At 27.3% G+C, this 20,313-nt stretch overlaps 1 protein-coding gene across 6 annotated transcripts in view; it reads right to left on the bottom strand.

Annotated features, from left to right (window-relative positions):
• Positions 1-4,871: 4,871 nt before the first annotated feature.
• Positions 4,872-20,313, bottom strand: part of LOC122855427 (homeobox protein abdominal-B) — a 48,527-nt gene continuing 33,085 nt past the window's right edge. For 3 of the 6 annotated variants that reach the window (XM_044156767.1, XM_044156768.1, XM_044156766.1), the window contains exons 3-5: positions 17,003-17,218; positions 13,181-14,170; positions 4,872-9,465 (exon numbers count right to left, since the gene is read on the bottom strand). In XM_044156767.1, coding sequence (XP_044012702.1) covers positions 8,987-9,465; positions 13,181-14,170; positions 17,003-17,066 — 1,533 coding nt within the window. In that variant the 5' untranslated portion in view covers positions 17,067-17,218 and the 3' untranslated portion in view covers positions 4,872-8,986. The remainder of the gene's footprint in view (positions 9,466-13,180; positions 14,171-17,002; positions 17,219-20,313) is intronic. The other 3 variants (XM_044156771.1, XM_044156770.1, XM_044156769.1) reach the window with 2 other exon arrangements.

Below are 20,313 nucleotides of genomic sequence, written 5' to 3'. Positions count from 1 at the left end.
TTCATCTAAATTGAGATGCTCAATATGACCTCTAAATGTCTCGAAGCATATATTTTTTTTTTGGAGTAGTTGGAAATTATTATTTTGACGATAAACAGTATTGTGAATTGAATACTATTTTTTATTTTCTCATCTAAATATTTTCTTATTTCCAAGTCTATGTTTCATGGAAGTCAGGTAATAACAATTCGCACTCGTCATTGATTTTCTCACATAACTGTAAGCTTGGAGGATAACTGAAGCCTGTAATCCTGCAGAAACTTTGCGAAATTCCGTGAAAAATAAATCCCGTTTTTTCACTGATTGAAAAGTGCAATTGATTTTTTTTTTAAATGAATTATTTTTGTTCTAGTTACAGTCCCGCTAGCTTCTTTTTTTTTTTATTAACTAGAAAATTTTTCTGATTGACAAATACAAAATTATTTATATATCTATAAATATAGAGTGTCTGTATTTTATTCTAAATGCCCTGTGTTTATCGAATGTATTTTTACATTGTAAATTAACCCAAGTATTTTTTGGTGAACAATTCTGAGAAATCTCATACATATGATAGAAAAAATATCCATATAATATAGTGATATTCTTTATCCACGTCAGACAAAAAATAAAATAAATAAATAAGCTTGAAGTAGGTCGCAATTTTGATTAAAAAAAATTTTTTTTCCATGGAATGTGCCTAAAAAAAAATATAAAAAATCAACTCTATAGTATAACTCAGTCTTAAATAAATTTTTTTCTTAGGAATATTTCTAAGAAATATTTTCGATAAAACTATAAAAGTTCCACAAACTTTGTCTGTCTGCCAAACAGTATAACACATTTTTTTTTTTTCCCTTTGATGACTAAAAAGGAGCGTACAATTGACCTTGTAAATCAAAATCGACAGGATTTGAAAACGTTTTAAAATCAATAGCATACAAAAAAAAAAGGAAATTTACGGTCGGTTATCCAAAAAAAAAAAAAAAACTAAACTAAATAAATAAAAATTCTGGGAAAAACAAAATAGCAGAAAATAAAAAAAAAAGAAACACTGCACAATAAATGCATCGACTTTGCATCAATGTTAATTTAGTAAAAAAAAAATAAAAATTCATGCTTGTTATTAATTAAAATTAAAAAAAAAAGCATGCGTAAAACTCACCCTGTGTCGTCTGATGTGGGCTGGCTTCATGCTGAGAAGTTGAAGAAAATCATCATTATAAATTCTAAAAATAATAAAAGCAAAAAATTACAAATATTTGATTAATTAAAAAAAAAGATTTACTAATATTGATTATCAAGCAAAAATAGAATAACAATTTGATAAGAAATACAAAATTAAATGTTAAAAAAGTTAATAGAAATTAAAATAAATTTAAAACATGATTGGATAATAAAATAAAGATAGAAATGTTAAATGATGAAGAAGAACAATTTTATCGAGTAAATGTCTTAATTCAACTTTCGTCTACTCTAAGATATTAACTGGAACTTGATTCGGTTATATATTGAGGGTCACAACCTTCATCTTCATAGTGTTTCGCCTAGACTATAGCTATTCTCACAATATTCTCAGCTTCCATTTAATCAGATTGCTATAAACACAACCATCTTCTTAAATTATTCGAAACACTATGCATTTACAACCTTAGCATCGTATACGCACTTAAGAATATGAATTAAATTTCAGGGGCTATTCTACTGATAAAATCAACTTTTAATTTTTTTTAAATTTAAAATTCTATGTAAATATTTATAATATTATTCTTGGAATTATCTGGATGGCTATTTTTCTTTGTGTAATTTTTAAAAATAGATATTGCAACAAAAAAAAATTATTTAGTGACTATTTGGTTTTAATTAAAAAAAATAGTTCATTTTATTTATTCATAAATCATAATTTAAGGTGGTCATTGATTTCTTTGATGATTTTTTGTTTGAAAAAGCTTTCATCAAAACTACTTTGCAAGAAAATGTTGTCTAAAAATATAATAATATTTGGCTTGAAAGGTCACGCTTGGCGACATTTTGGCAAACATGTACTAGTCGTTTACTTAGGATTCTCTAGAATGATTTCGACCCCTAAATAGAAGTAAGAAGGGGAAGGTTATTCGTTTAAGGGAGTGGCGAAACTACTCCCTATAACCAACAGTGGGGAAGAAAGTGATGTATACGTATCATTTGACTTTCATTTACTCAAAAAAAAAAAAAAAGAGATGATATTCAATCTCAAATATACAATAACAAAAGTTCCAAAAATATAAATGAATTTTCTATAAATTGATGTTTTTTTATTACTTGTTTGCACTGTTCTCCAACACATGTAAGCAATATATTTATGTTCCGTAAACTTGGTGTATTTGAAAACGAAAAAAAAAAAAGATTGGGTTATACATAGATAGTTTTATCGCTAAAGATGGCGGCAGAAGGCATGGAAAACGTTTATGAGGCACATTCGTATTTTTCAGACCGTTTTTTTTTTTTTTTGGAATTGAATTCAATATAAAAGGGGAAACTAATGGATGAGAATTGTAGATCAGCAATATTTTGATATAAAAAAAAAATTCAATATCCATTTTATAAATTAATTGTGAATGCTTTTTTATATTAAAATATTAATATTCCAAGAATTGCTCTCGAATTGTTAAAATATGGCTAAAAAAAATATAAAATTTAATTTATCGCTTAAGTGTTATTATTCAATCGAGTGTATGATATAATTTTAAATTAATTTTCTAATTTTTTTTTTGATACCACGAAAATTACAAAAACGAAAAGAATTTTCAGGGACGATTTTCCAATTTTTAAAATTGAAAACTTACGGTAGCATGTCGAATTGCAAAAGGTTAAATAGAAAGTTTGAGAATTGCTTCAATTTTTTTTTTCGCCGGACAGTAATAAAAGAAGGGACCAAGGAATATAAGGTTTCTTTTACTGTTTTTTTTTTTTTTTTTTTTATCATCTAAGGTTGAAAAGGTTTTAGAAAATAATTTTTTTTCCATTACTGGTGGATCAGCAAACTTGACCACATGTTTGATCTATAAGCAACATCTGTGTAAAAGCATTCTAAATAATATACCTAGAATTAAAATAAAAAGGAATCTATATACAAACTTTTTCCCTCCGAAAATAAATGAAAAAAAAATACGAGTAGTATATTTAAGGCCAATCAAATGAATTTTATAAATTTGTTATTTGTAAAATTATCATGAAAGGATTAATTTTACTTCGAATTAATTATCGTTTTTTGGAGCAAAGTAATGCTGATTTTATTTGAAAATTTCAACAATTATTTTACGAATTATTTGAGGATAAACGTAGGAGCTTTTTTTAAATATCGATATTTAATTTAAGAAGATATTTTTCAAATTAAAATATACTGCTATCATTATATTTATCAAACGATCATTAATATTTTGGGTACTGTTAATATATTTACCAATTCTTATCACTGCAAGTTCTTGTAGACTGGCTCACCTCTCCTCTCCATGAATGAAATAACAAACTTTTTGATCCGGCACTGAAGCAGCAACTTTAGCAGTAGAAAAGTCAGCGTTCAGGAATACATAAGGTAGCCTAGAGCCCCGGGGTTTTCATTTTTATGTCTCATTTATTACTGGTCGTCTTTTGCTTGAAGGGATGAGAGTGTAATATTAACAAAAAATACAAATTTTTTTTACACACAGCCATTGTAATTTTTTTTTGAAACCTACTTTTTGAAAGAACGATTATCTTCGATAAAAACTTCAACTCTCTGATACACATCCTAAGGGGTAAAGATAACAATTTATGTCATTTAAAAAAATAAAATCAAAGCTCTTCGATAATTCTAATTTCCTTTGATAAATATTTGAAGAAAAATATTTTTTTAATTTTTCTGCTGCGAGTCCTGAGGGATGAAAAATGGTATATGTGTAACTTTTTTATTGTTCATTTTAATTTACATGAAATAAAAAAATACCCACCTGTAATTCCACTTCACTCTCTTGATTGAAAATGTTTATTTTTTTTTATAACTTTTAGAAGTATATTTTAGCTAAAATAAAAATACATTTTAAATAGTTTCCCAAGAAGTAAATTTATGACGTCAATTTTTTGGTTACCGCGAAGAAATATTCTGCGCACGCAGAAAGATGTGGAGAATCAAATAAAAGCTCAAATTTATCATGATAAAATATTCACCATTACATGTTGTCAAAGAAGCTGCATTCAAAATGATATTTAACCTAAAAATAAAAATTTGAAAGCAAAGGCCAAGTTTTCATACAATGTAATTATACATTTAATTATTATTATTATTTTTTTTTGTTTATTCTTTATTCGATAGGTAAGATAATATGCCTTTATTTACAAAGATACACGTACGCATTTTTACATACATACATTAAACGGGGACAGCAGCATAGGCCGGATATAAATTTTTTATTTTCAACTTTTTCTTTTCAAAGTTTCGATGCTTAATCAACTAAAAGTCTATTTTTATATACTGTATAAAAAAAAGTGACAATCTGTATATTTATCTGCTTTCTTACTGTCAATATTATATTGAATAAAATTCCTCTAAAAGTCGTTCATTTAATTTTAATTTTGCCAACTTTAGTTGAAACTTGTTCACTTGAAAATGCATCACTTGCAGATGTAAAAATCCCTGTTTTAATTTTACAAAGATTACCTGTAACAGCTGAAATACGTACATACTCGTCAAGTTATGAACTTAATTTATTCAAGAAACTTTTGATAAGACTTAAATGGAAAAAAAATGAAGTTTTTCTTAGTTTAAGAGTTAAAGATGTAATTACAGATTTTCTTATTATTTTATGCTTTATTATTATTTTTTTCCGCTTTTACTAAATATATACTTTTGCAAAATAATTGCGCATTACAGGCTCGTTTACTCTGATACAAAGCTTTCGACAAAGTTTTTTTTTTTTTCAGGAAAGAATTTATGATTTATATTTATTTTGAATTTTAAAAAATATTATTATTCAGAGCTATCAAATTTATTTACTGACCTTGAAGACATTCCAGTAATTAAATTTTTATGCATATATATGAATAATTAAAAGATAAATTCGGTGATTTGACTAATCATTGTCTTGAATTCACAATGCATTGGTTTTTATTTTCAACAAAAAATAAAAAAGAAAAAAAAAATTCAGCATTATCGTTTTACACGATTACTGCTGTCAATTTTTTTTCTTTTTTCTTTTTTTTTTTATCACCGAGTTTGATTTTACGAGACTTCGAGCTTAGTATTTGCGCATAGGCTATACTTTGGCACAAATTAAACATACATTATTATTTCATTATTGCACTTCGATACAGGAGTTTATATCATATTGTTATGTTTTTCTTTTTTTACCATTTTTTTTTTTTTTTCAAATCATTATTTACAAAGTAGCATCTAACTATACTAAATTTTAATTATAACATTATTATTATCACTATTATTATTACCATTTTTAATTACTACTATGTTTATTACCTTCACATATTTATCTTCACTAATAATTATTAAAACCTATAAATATTTTTGCATACTATTACAGCAACATTTCTTGTGCAAAATAAAAAAAAAAAACAAATCTATTTTCCTGTTATATAAAAACAATTTAAATCGACAAATTTTTTCTTCAAAAAAAAAAGCGCCGATGCGAATATTAAATTCTTGTTGTAAATGGGAATAAACTATCGAAAAATTCGAGAAGGTTTCGATTGAAAACCAGACGATTATTATCAAGAACAAAACAATAAAAAAAACCGTATATTTGCGAAATATAGAGCTGTGTAGACTGTAGAGTATTACTAAAAACAACAAGGATTTAAAAATTGGGAAAAGGTTCAATAGGTGGGAGATCAAAATTTAAATCTAGATTAACTATCATCGAATGAAGACAATACACTTCTTCATTAATTTTTTTTTTTTTTCATTCACTTCTTTATGATAGTAAAATGTATTTTTTAATCATAATATTTTTCATTATTATAGATTTTTCATTATCTATATTCTTTTCATTTATCACCGTTTCATAATATCGATAATAAATTGTATAGTCTGATAGATACATACGAAACAACACACAATAAAAACAATAACATAATATTAAAGTTACACTCACAATATAATAATTAATAATAATCATAATAATAATAATAATAATCTTTATAATTTTAAAATCTTGCTAAACATTGTCCTTGACATAATAATTATCACTAATTTTCGATTCAAATACCCCAATAATAATTACTTTATTATTATAATTTACTTCTTTTTTTTTTGTCAATTTCACGATGTTTTGTTTGTTCACTCTTCAACTTTGTTTTTTTTTTTTTTTCTTCATTGAAAATAATATATATATGACTGGCTTGCACAAGTGGTATAAATATTTTTTTTTTTTTTATTTTATTTCTCCATGATATATTGTTTTATGTGACTATTTTTTTAAATTTTTTATGTCGTTTATTTTTTCTTAAACTTTATTTATTTTATTTTTGTGTACATACACTTCCATACACTTCCATCCACTTTAATCCACTTCAGTCCACTTCTATAGCCCGCGGCTTCAATGACAAATTTCATTCGAATGATTTACAGTCGTCACTTGAAGTTTAAATAACAAAAGAAACTTCACACATGAAGTATGAAAGGTTCGTTTTACAGATACTCAAGAGCTTTAGAAATTTATACTATGACAATTGTTTTTTTTTTTTATTCGCTAAGCACTCGACACTCATATACAATACGAATTACACACATACCTATATAACAATCACACTTGTGGACATACAGTAAGTCCTTCGGGGTATTTTATTTCGACTCATGTTGACCCGCGCCTTGAATCGATTTTTTTAAATTTTATATTTATTTATTTTTTACTCTTCATTCTGCTTCACGTATATATCTACTTTTGAGCAAACGTTCATTTAGCTCATCTACGTTTGCTTTGGCAGGTGCAATTAATTATTTAAATTGTTTATTTAAATGTGATAAATTATAAAATTTTATACGACGTTACTTTTCCTTTTTTTTTTCCACAAAATTACTTTGTTTTTAATTTAAAAGATTTTTTTTTTTTGACTCTATTGTATTCGAAACGAGGGCTGGACATTGTGCTTGAAGTTTTTTCTTTTTTTTAAATATTTATATGAACAAAATAATAAAACATAAAAAAAATTATTTTCTTCGATCAATTGGGTTACTAAAAAAAGCTACAAAAATGTAATAAATTTTTTTCTTTGACATCTATCATGTAATATATTATTTTGTTAACTTAATTTTCTTTAATTTTTGAAATACAGATTATCAATTAAGTACAATTATTTAGATAACCAATTAATTTTATTTTTTAACCACGTTTTTTGAGATTTTTTTTTTATAATACTTCGCGTATAGTTTTATTTTTTGATGTATTTTTATTATTTTTAATTTTCTCAATATACCGAAAACATAAATATACTTGACTACATTTGTTGAAACTTGCTAGATTTTTTTTTAAATATTAAATTTATATATGCATTTTATTTCTGTGCTTTTTTTTTACTAATCAACACATTTATTTATCGATAAGAGTACGGTTGAAACGAGAGTTAGACTACAATCTTTAAATTTCATTCTCATAAATTTTTCATTTCATTCTTTCCTATGCAATTAATATCTATAGCGTATACTATAGTTGAAAAAATTACTAGACAAAAGATACCTAGACTGTTTACAAATTTAAAAATAATAATAATAATACTAATAATAACTATAACAAAAACATAAAAAAAAAAAAAAAAATATCAACTTTTTTCTCTCAATTGTATCTAAAATATTCTGTTATTGCAAGGTATATAACTCTCTCTCCTTAGAACAAGAGCATCGAAGCATAAAATCTGTCACGGTATCTGACTTTGAATGTTATGGCCAATGACCGCATTAGCCGAGTACTATCAAGCACAACAACATATTTTGGTCTCTCAAAGACAATTTTAAAAAATGATTCCTCCATCGAAAAACAAAAAAAAAACATCACGTCTACTCAAGATTATCACAAAAACTTGATTAATAAACAAAACAATTAAAAAAAAAAAAAAACTAATAGTCATAGAAATAACAAAACATTAATTAACCGCACGAAATATTTTTATACTATTCTTCATTAAATGCCTAGTTATTTTTAATTCAGAGAAATACTATCGAGTTGGACGTCTTGATACACTACAAATGCACTTTATAGAAATATAATATTTCAACAGAGAAAAAATGAAAAAAAAAAAAAAAAACAAAGTAGAACAAATATTAACATAAAAAACACCGGTATTTATTTTCAATACCAAACAATGAATAATAATAATAATAATAATAACTAGACAATTCATAAGAGATTCAGAAAAACACAAAACTCGTGTTTTTGAATAAAAAAAAAAATTATCTATAAATGGTCTGTTCTCTCTTCTGATCAATACCTTATATATAAAAAAAATAAAATAAAAAATAAAAACATATTTATATATTACAATAATATTTTCATCGTCATTTAAATGTACTTGATAATTATTAAATTATTATCTAAATGTATACATCAACAATCTACAAACCGTTATTTTTTTTTGAGTGAAAAGATAACTGATGAATAATAATAATATATTTGCCGACTAATAATAAATAATGCTTTGATTTAGATGCATTATTTTAATATATATATTATTTAAAATTTTAAACTGCAAGTCCATGATTATTTTGATGAAGTAATGCAGTATGATGCTGAGTTGTTATATTAGCAAGTTGATGATTAACTTGTGTATTGTGTAAATGTATACCAGCACTGCTTGTTTGTGATATTGGTGTCATTAATTGTTGATTTGTATGATGACTTTGACCATTTGTAGCAGCAACAGCAGCAGCAGCAGTAGCAGCAGCAGCAATTAAACCATGTGTTGTTGTTGTTGTTGCTGTATTATGTATGGTACTTGTTGTATTATGTGGATGGTGGCTATAAACAACCCCAGAAAATGCTACGGGTCACTGATGATGTTTTGTTGAACCATTTGCATGATGCGTTTGTCCAACTTGTACATGATGTGATGATGGTCCATGATTACTTCCATGATGATGATTACCAGTTGCACCATGATGATTTGCATTATTTGCACTAGTATTATTATTATTATTATTATTTGTTTGTTGTGTTTGACGTTGACTATTTTTTTTATTTTTCATTCGTCTATTTTGAAACCATATTTTAACTTGACGTTCAGTTAAATTTAAATTTCTTGCTAATTCCCAACGTTTTTGTTTTGAAACATATGCATTAAATAGAAATTCTTTTTCTAATTCAAGTGTTTGAAATTTTGAATATGGTTTTCTTTTTTTTCTCACTGTAACTTGACCAGTCCATTCAAGAGGATTACCACCACCACAACCAACTGACATTCCAGGTACTCCAACACCAACTCCCAGTGAGCCTGGAAACAAGGAAGATGGGGAGGAACCCCACATCACTTGAAACAATTAATATTGCCTATTACATAATACATTTAAATAAATAAAAAAAAATAAAAGGAAAAGCTACTTTAATCAGTGTACAATAATTACGAGTTATATATGTTGAAAAAAAAAAAATATATATATATGTTCAAGTCCTTCCTGAGTGATTAGAATCTTTGTAAAATAAATTCATGAATTTTTATAAATTGCATGGGAAGTTTTTTATGTAAGCATGCAATTTAATACTTTGAAGAACATAAATATTTAATTAATCCCAACAATGTTGTATGTATATATGATGATTGTGTATTTATGAGATCACATAGCACAACATGTTCGGCTTTTATTTGATATATATAAATATAGTAAGAAACATTGGAGCTTTTGAGAAGCTGTAAAATGTTGAATTTATTGATTTTTTATACTTTTATATTTAAGACAATTAAAAGTAATTATATTTATCAACAGATATTGAATCAATGCGACTAGAATTTTTGGTTCTTTAGCTGTATAGTGTTTTTTATTTTTTATTTTTTATTTGGATCTGTACACACGTCAAAAATTGAAAGAATAAATTCTCATTCACCCTCGTATATTCACTGAATAATTAAAAGACTAAAAAAATATAAAATTCATTACTCAATTGAAATGATAAAAGAAAAGCTTTTTTTATTTGAATAAATTGATAAAAAAAAAAAAATTAAATAAACATTGGAATTTTAATTTTGATCATTTGATTAGTTTTATAATTATTTTTCTTTAATTTTCCATCCAGCCCAATAAAATTAAAAAAACATGAAAAGATAACGTTACTCTGTGCTAAAATTTTATTTTTTTATTTTTCTACTTAAAAACTATCTTTAAAAAAAATAATAATTAAAAAATATAATAAACAGTTACTGGCTAGTTACACGAGGAGAATTATACTATTTTTAATTTCCTTACTTGCTGTTAAATAAAGTAAAGTGAATATAATTTTACGAAGCAATTTAAAAGAAAGAAAAAAAAAAATAAATAAATAAAATAATCAATATGAGTATAGAAGATGAAAACGAGTTACTTTATTGAAGTGCTATGATATAGCTGGACCGGTTCCTACACTAACCATGATGTGAATCAAGAAGTAATTGAGACAAGGTTCAGTTGAATGGTTCTTACAAACGAGAGAATAATCATTCTACTTGGGTAAAAAAAAAAAAAAAGTAATAATAAAATAAAAAAAAAAAATAACGAACGGTTTTATCTCATTGCGTGACTTTATGGAAAAATTTGATCAACTTGAAATCATCATTATTCATTTTTATTTTTCAATACTATTTTGAGATTAAAAATAAAATAAAAAAAAAAAAAAAGTACAATCTTTCAGCACATAGAATGTATATTTTTATTATGTGAATTGATGATCAAGGTAGCTTCCGTCTGTTAAATTATAGCATTTTATAGTTGTGTCGGTATTTTTTTTATATTTTCTCTTCTCTGCATACCCCTTATGGTAGTTACAACTATTATATCATTCTGTCACACACGCATAAGCAACTATCTATTCCTTATTTAGTTGAGCTATACAGAAATTTCATACCCTACCCAAGCTGGTCGATTGCCTAAGCGGTAGGAATTTATTACCCACTCAAACTGTGGAAATATGCAAATTATTTAACAAAGGTCAGGATTCTCACAAATAGTCCCAATAGTATTCATATACTCATGCTGAGTTGACAGCAGGAGGAAATTGTATGGCAAAACAGGTACTTTACCATTTAAACGTTTAACATATCAATTAACTAAATTATTTTGTATAAAAATATTTATAAATATATACACGAAGAAAACAAATTAAAAAATATATATATATTTGACTGCATTCTGTATTTGAATGACAAGTTTCTGACTCAATTGAATCATATTATATCCAATTAATGACAACCCAACTAATTGAACATTTTATTCAACAAACTAAATGAGAAGAGGAAAAAAAATGTAATTCAATAAAATAGCATATTCTGAAGTTGCTTGGACTGGATAATGAAACAAGTTTCTGGATTAATACACAATCCTTAAGTTTGTATTCTTGAAACGTTTCTCAACATTATTACCAATGATCTGCACATATTATTTTATAGTTATAAAAAGAAAAATATTTTCTTATTTAATAAAGAAGCAAGAAAATTGAGATTTTTATTGTTGATATTAATATGTCTTGTGGGAAACATCATGAGAATGAATTATGTCTGAATTTATTTATTAACATGCTCATCAATTCTGTGCTTTGGCTTGCTTTTAAATTAAATACGCACAAGTGTGCAACGAAAATTTATATTTAAAAAATTAATATGCTAAAATTATCATTTTTATTTTATATTTTCATTAATTATAAAAGTAATTAATTAATTAATTAATTATAAATATCTCATTTTAAAAATCTTATATTTTGTAAGGTAATTTTAGAGACTCTGTAAAGTGATGTTTAATATAAATTTAAAATAAGAATAAAAATTTTGAGAGGTCATAAAAATTACGGAAATAACAGAAATCTAAAGGAAAAAAAAAATAATAATAAGGGTCGTTTTTTTGATATGTAAATTTACTCGAAAAAAATTACAAAAGATTATGAAAGAGCGGCCTTAATTCTCTGATATAAATTGATAAATTTAAACATGTATATCTGTTTCAGTAAGATTTTAATATTATTGCATTATGAAAAATGAATTTTAATTAAAATTTGTGAGTTAAAAAAAATTAAGTGACTAATTAATAGAGCGATGAGGTTTATCTATGGCACGACACACTTTAGAATAATAAATTTATCTGGAAAGATGCAAGCTATTTTCTGATGATGCGCGAACTATTTGTTTTATTTTTTTTGTTTCTCTTTCTAGTCTAGTGTACACTTAGTACTTATACGTATAAGCAATATGTGTATGACCGCACGCGCTGACTCAAAATAATCATTCTATTTTACAATAAAGATATCGCAGCTGCCATCTCTGAGAAAGCTTGAGTACTCGACTCCCCGCTTTTTTTTCATATGCATCATAGACACAATAATAATATTGCCAATATGAAATTTATCAAGTTCAAAAAATAATAATATAATTTATGGATTTATTTGTTTTTTTTTTTTCTATTAGAAAAACATAATTTAAAAATAATGTTAAAATACCCGTTAGTGGCAAGAAAAACAAACGTTTTTACGAGGTCTTGAAACGATCAGAGGCTGATCAGAGGCACACGACCGACAGAAGCTTTTAAAATTACTGCTGTCAATAAACCCTGATGCTTGTTTGTGTTTGTCGAATCAGTGAGATGCAAGATGCGGTCTGGTTTGTGAAGGGACTCACAGGTATTACTAGAGGGGGACAACGAACAACGGTCGGGGTCCGTTCACAATCTGTTCCATCAATGGGTCAATGACTCGAACTATAATTTTGATATTTTTTTTTTTTTTTATAAAAAGGAAAGTGACCATTAGAATTAAAGCTTTTCTTTAAAATTGTAATCAAAAAAAAAAAAAAAATAATAATGACCACACAACAATTGTTTGTTAGTTTATAAAACAAATAAAATTTTGTTGTCCTATGCTATCAAAATTATCATTGTGTGTTTGTCAAGTATAACAGATTGTGGACTGAAATGATATGGTATTTTTTTTTTTTATGTAATCTATTTTATAAACAATGTAATTTTAATTTGAAAAAAAAAAGGTACAAAAATCATAGAGTTGATGCTTACCTGGAGTTGTGTATGGACTTGATGTAACGGGTTCTGGATAACTTCTTGGATATCCATCATGAGGAAAAACAGATTCAGCAGCAACCATGGCAGCAACTCTTCCTCGATCGTCAGCAGCAGAAGGTGTCAAATAAGAAACCCCTGAGCCAGAATGTGGATGATGATGTGCTGCTGTTTCAACTGAATGATGATGCCTCGCACTTGCGTAAGGATATGGATTACACCAGCTCTGTGAAAAACTTTGATGACAAGAAACTGGTGGATCAGTTGCTGATGAGCCTGTTGACGTTGTTATACCTCCTGCAGTTGCTGGATTGTATTTATATTCAGTCGTAGCAACAGCAGCGGCAGCAGCAGCAGATGTACCAGTACCAGCAGTTGCTGGTGACCAAAAACTTAGTGCTGTCCCGGCTTTACTTCGGTTATCCCGAGACGAACCAGTACCTGAGTCCGCCAGATTGTAGTATGACGGAGGATTGGCACCTCCGTAGGCCTGATGATGATTCAAAGAGTCCGCCGTTGCTGCTGATGAATAATGATTATTATCTTGAGGATGTGGGCTGTAACTCCAGCCACCCTGTGAGCCAGCAGACGATGAGTGTGAATGTCTAATTACACCAGCAGTTGTACCGGTTGTATCTGCACAGCCTAAATCTGCATACGATGATGCTACGACTGGTGTTGCTGATGGTCTTTTTGCTGGTATATGTAATGGTCCTGCTGCACTGTTGCTTGCAACTGATGATGCACTTGGTGATGTTGAACTTGCTGATGCTGTTGCTGCTGGTGCTGATGTTGTTGCTGCTGAACTTGGTGCACCTGGTGATGTGGGTGTTGGTGCTTGTTGATGTGAGCCTGGTGTTGGTGTTGATTGTTGATGATGTTGAATTGATACGAGGGATGATGTTGGTGGCGGACTTTCCTCGTAGATGCTGCCACCGTTCATCATTGACCACCAGCTCACCCCGGTGGAATTTCCCGCTCCAGTGGCTGTACCCATAGATGTAATTGAGCCAGGATGACCCACGCCAGAGCCGCACAGCGGCGCGGCGTGAACATTGTCGTACAGCGTCGCCGTTGAGCAAGCCACGTGTTCGGTGATGGTGCAGATGATGGCGTTTATTAATTTGCACAATTTTAAATTTTTTCGAAAATTTAATTAAAAAAAAAATATCCGTTTTGTTATCAATTTTTTTTTTAACCCGTTAGAATTTAATTAGTTAATGTGGAAAAATAAAAAAAAAATTGAAAATGTTTATCAGCACGAATAAATTTATTTATGTAAATTAATTTTACAAAAGAGACGACCGAAAATAGTTCATCATCGTATTCCACATGGGTGAGAGAAATAAATGAGTGGAAAAAGGAAAGAAACGTGTGATGGCAACAGAGATGAGGAAGGGTAGGGGATTTATGTTGGTGAGAGTTTTATGATTGCGTTTGTGTGTGTGATGATGAAAAAACGTTGAGGTGTGTGAATACGTGGATGCGCACGTATTACCAGCCAATATAGACAGATGAAAAGGAGAGAGGGTGGAAAACAGAATATTGGGGTGGGAGTGTGCAGTTAGCGATAGATAATGATAGGTAGCCCGTGATATACACAAACGCGTGGATAATCCCGTAACGTTGAAATAAAAAATATATATATTTCAAATAAATACCACGTGTGAAATAAATTTATTTTTATTTATTTTTTTATGTTGACAAAATGTTCCAGTTGAAAAATCCAGTTAATCATTGGAATGAAACAAAAAAAAACAGAAAAACACAAATACTTTAGCAAAAAATATTATGTCAACACCAATTAACAGATTTAAATCTGTTAAAATTACAAAATTATATACAGTTGAACACTTGACAAGTATTGAGTCCTTTCATCAGCTGATGAATTAATCAAAACATCTGATTGACACAATAACAATAATAATCCCGCAATAGTTTTTTTTTTTTTTTTCTTTTCAAGTAATGTTTTTATATGTAGTCACTAAAAGAACAATACGTAATGTACAGAGGGGATGCAAGGGGTCACTGGTCTTCTATGCCTCATTCTCCTTGTCTAATAACACTATGCCTACAGCATCACATAGAGCATACCACTATAATATCCAATTTCACGCTGCTGTCACGAGTTAACCCAATATCCAAAATTCAGTAAATTCACAAAATATAAACATAAAACTTTCGCGGCAATTTTTAAATATCCATCGACGGAAAATTTTGTCAATGAAACCCACACAACGGGTGGTCGTGTTTTTTTTTTTTTTTACGATACCTGGGCCTTTTTTTTCGGTAGACCCCCCTATGGTTTTTTGGGTCAGATACACACTGTGAATGGTCTACGAATTTTTATTTTTGTCTTTTTTATTTTTGTAAATTTTTTTTATTTTTAAATTTATGTTTTGTTTTGATTTTTGACAGCTGATGAGTCCGGATATTTTTTATGTAAAAATTATATGACAGGTACACAAATGTATGTATAACGAATTGACATGTAATCCGAACTCTTTGTTTTCAGCTGGCTGTGCTGAGCCTTACTGAACGACAACTGAGCTGTGGATACGGCGCGGACTCGATCGTCGTGTAAGTGATCCCCGAGTCTGGGCTGTGAGACAACATAAGCGCAATCTCTCGGTTAAAAAATTAACTATTGACAACATTACCCCCACTCACCCCGCGACTTTTCTTTCCCCTACCAGTACACACAACCACACTTGTATGAAAATACTTGTTATATATATAAAACAGCTTGATATGTATATATATATTTGATAGCTGAACTCTTCTCCGAATTCCCCTAACCTACCCCTCTATTTTTGATCATCTCCCTCAATATCAGCCCCGCTTAGTTTTCAACATTTATAAATTTAGAGAGAAGAATGTGTATTTACATATGCAAGTGTGTTGATAATATGTAACTCCTCGTCTATGCACTATCACTTGAAGACATTCAACGAAAAAAATTCAATGTAAATTATATCTACACAAATCGTAAATCCTAAAATTAATTTGCAAAAAAGTTGCACGTTTAATATGTAAATTAGAAAAAGAGAAAAAAAGGATTTAGAAAATTTGTATTTTTTATAAACACACATGGATTTGTCATGTAACAATTAAATATGACAATGTCATATTATATTTGAGTTATTTATTTTTTAAATTTTTCTTTCAAACAATATTGCATTTATCGCTTTCCAATAAATTTTCGTGTTTTCTTTTTTAACGCTCAATGCTTATAATTTTTCATAATTTTAATTTACTCGTAAATTTTTTTTTTTTTTGAATTGTAAAATATGAATTGATATAGTATGTCTTTAAATAACAAGATAGTATAGACAGTGTGAGATGAGGAGGTGTCATTTTAACACCTCATGTGTATACGTATAACGGTTGTGTATTGTGCAGTTTAAATCTCGGTTTTTTTTATGGACAGTCATAAAGTAAAACGATCTGACAACACTCAGAAGCAAGTATATGCGTGCCACTATTCAAATCATTTGCAAGTTCATCCATTGACAAAAAGCTCAGATTTATTTTCATCATTTAAAAAATAAAAATTTATAATTATTTTATTGTCGATGTTTTTATGGTGTTTAATGAATGACCTACTAATAGGGGTTGTAAAAATTTAAATCACGCTTATCTAATTGTAAAAAAAAATCCTAAAAGCTGACAATGCAGTGAAGTATAAAATACATTCAATCGAAAATAAAATAAATCGGTAAATTTAATTAAGAGTTTATTTTGATACGGTAATGCCAAGTGTCAACTGTGTCAATTAATTATTAAATTTAAAGAAATATATTTTAAAACAGTACTCACGTTGTAGTGCAGCCACGTGTAGTGTTGCTGGTGAAAACACGGCGGGAAACCTAACAGTAAACATCAATACGTTAAACAAATGCCTTGACAATCGGAAAAAAAATATATTCTTTATTTATTTTGACCTTCTGCGGAAGCCGTAAGGGTGAAACTTCTCCACGGCGTTGAACACTTTGAAGCCTTTTTTTTTGCAATTTCACGAGGGAAAAATTCAGCCTGAAACAAAAAAAAAAATACCATTATTTATTAAAAAAATTCAAAAATAAATTTATTATTTTGATATTATAATGATATAGACTAATTTTTTTTCCATTCACAATAATTATTAACTTTGAAAATACATTGAGAATTTTTTTTTTTATCCTGTATGGAAAATAATTTTTTTAATTATTAATTATTGGTTATGATTTTTTTTAAATTAGTTTTTTAGACAATAGAATTTATTTGAAAAAATATGTGAATCAAGATTAAATTTAATTGTTCAATTTTTTTTTTTTTTTTTAAATTTACAAAAAATAAAGTTAAACGAATTAGTAAATTTTTAACTACACATATTTTAGCATATTTTTTTTTTCCAACTTATCAGTTTAAAAGTTAACCCTTAGTTTATTAACTATAGAAAAATAAAAATATACTTTCGACTGTAAAAATGTTTTTTGATCTTGAGACAAGATGTCATTGAACTAAAGGTTAGCGTTTTAACCAACAGATTAAAATTAATTCTGGATTTTTAAAAAATTCCAGCCTCGTTGTATATACTCATATTTATTGAGCTAAATTTTTTCTTCTCTTTTTTTTGCATTCTTGTTTTTATAACCATTAAAGAATCGATTCAGAATTGAATATAATCAAAAAAAAAAAAAAAAAAAAATTTACATGAAAAGTTTTTAGCAAAAGATTTCATACATTTAATTCTCAACTTCTTTTAATCTTCAATTTAAATAATTGTTTTTTTTTTATTCTTTAGTTGTTTCTTTAGATATATTCATCAGATTTTTTTTATTTGATCCAACCTACTTCTATTATGCCCTATGCCCTTTTGAGAAGATATACATCTCAACAGCAATTTATTTCATCCCTCAAATTCAACCCTCGAAACACACAAAAAAAATTAAAAATATTTCATCTCAAAAGAGCATGACGCACTCGTGAAAATTTAATTTAAAAATAATTTCATAACCAATGTTATATATATCCAACCGAAAAATATAATGAAAAAAATTCAAAATTCATTTTGTAATAATTAAAAAAAATTTCATTATAGATTAATCAAGTAATTTAAAATATTTCTCATATAAAAATTAATATTTTTCATTAAACAAACAGTTAATTAAAATTTCACAAAGTTAAAAATAAAATAAAAAATTAGTTAAATATTTAAAGACATAATTGTGTTTAAATTGTGAAAAAAAAAAAATAGTCATTAAGTTCATTGAATAGAGAGCAGGTGAAAAATTACAAAAGGTATTTTTAGAAAGTCAAAGTAGTTTTTCTTTTTTTAGATATGATGCAAGTCACCCACATAGAAAACTTTGTATAAAGTTTCCATAGGGGTAGAGTGTATAGTTGTGACGCGTGCCATTTTTTTGAACAAGGCGTTGGTACCCTGAAAAAACCACCCTTAATTCTGTCCTTTTTTATATTATAATATGTAACAATAGTGTTTTCTCTATTTTCATATTTGCCTCTCACATCTTTCGTAGATGCGCGCTTTCTCAATGGCACCGAGACCAATCACCGAGCTAGAATTCATTGGACTATGTATTTGTGCGTTCACACATACACATCAAACATGGCTGCATGTGAAAAAAAAAATTAAGGTAAAAAATCTAAATGAATCTTACTGATGAATAAAATTTTTTCCAGGTGAAATAATTTTTTATATAAAAAATTAAACATCTTGATATAATTAAATTTTTTTAAATGTCTAATGAACGTATAAAGTTGCAAATTCATTTACAGGAAATGCGCTATTTTTACTTTAATGATAAGATAATTATTAAAATACAAATAAATAAATAAATATAAAAATAATTTTTCAATTTTTATGTAGGACACATTGGTTCATTTAAAAAAATTTAAAGATAATAATATGTTTATTTTATCGTCAATTAATTTTCCATCAAAACAGAAATATTTATTTTATCTATCCACACCCAAAGGATATTAAGTGAACAAGAGTTTATCTCTAAAAGTGACAAAAAAATATTCAGCTATACATCATCAACTTAATCATTATGTTATCTACTGTTTAGACATTTTTTTATTTATTTAATCACTTGTAAATTTCAATCGGCATCATTAAAATTTAAAATGAATATAGAGACAAAGATCTGTTGTAGATTTATTGGATAAATTATTTTTCAATGACGATAGAGAAAAGTATAATTAAATTAAAAAAAAAAGAAATGATTCAATTTGTTATTTCAGCTGAAAACAAAATACAGTTTTATCTTTTTATTTTTAGTCGCACCCTGTGTGATTTAGGGTGACTGCTTGCATTTGTAGGAAAAAAAATGCCTAAAGTTTTGTTTGTTTTTGGGGATGGAAAAGACTAGATTTCACTGTTGTCATGGTAACCGACGTCATTCAGTCTCTGATTCGTTTGCTTTGCTCAATACCTTCTAATATGCTTGCTTCTTTTTATTTTTGTATTTTTTTTTTCTACCCCCGAGACTCTTTTCACCCTCTGCGCATTGGTAGCAAAGTTGTCTTGAATTTATATATGATGAAAAAAAATATAGGCCACTGAGAAACATTTTTTATTCAATTTTTTTTTCATCATACCTTATACTGGCTGAAAATCTAAATATATTATTTTTTTTTTTTTTTTTTTGCTGTATATAGCATCCATCTCAGTGAGCCTTGAATAACCTGTAGAAATAACTATAAATATATAGCTGACAACAGAAAATGCCAAGCTCTATAAATAATTCATCTCCATAAATTATGCATGATATCTTTGAGGGGCTGTTTTTGAAATTCAAAACTGACATCAGTATCATATTCCTTAAAAAAAAACTCACATATATTTTTTTGTTTTTCTTTAAATATAAATAAAACGAGTTATCATATTTATCATGAGTTATAACAAATGTTTATATGCAACAAACATTTGTATGCAGAAAAAATTTTTTAGGTTTATATAAAAAGCTGATAGCAGCTTCCATTGAAAATTGTAAATACTAAAACGTCGTATGTATTAAAATATAATATATTGTATCTTTAGTTGAGCTTAAAAATAATTAACAACCATATAAAAAAATAATAAAAATAAATATATAATTACAATAATTATTACAATTTTGAGC

This window comes from Aphidius gifuensis, linkage group LG4 (assembly GCF_014905175.1).
Source record: "Aphidius gifuensis isolate YNYX2018 linkage group LG4, ASM1490517v1, whole genome shotgun sequence".
Lineage (NCBI taxonomy): Eukaryota > Metazoa > Arthropoda > Insecta > Hymenoptera > Braconidae > Aphidius > Aphidius gifuensis.
This window is presented reverse-complemented; position numbering and strand designations above follow the sequence as displayed.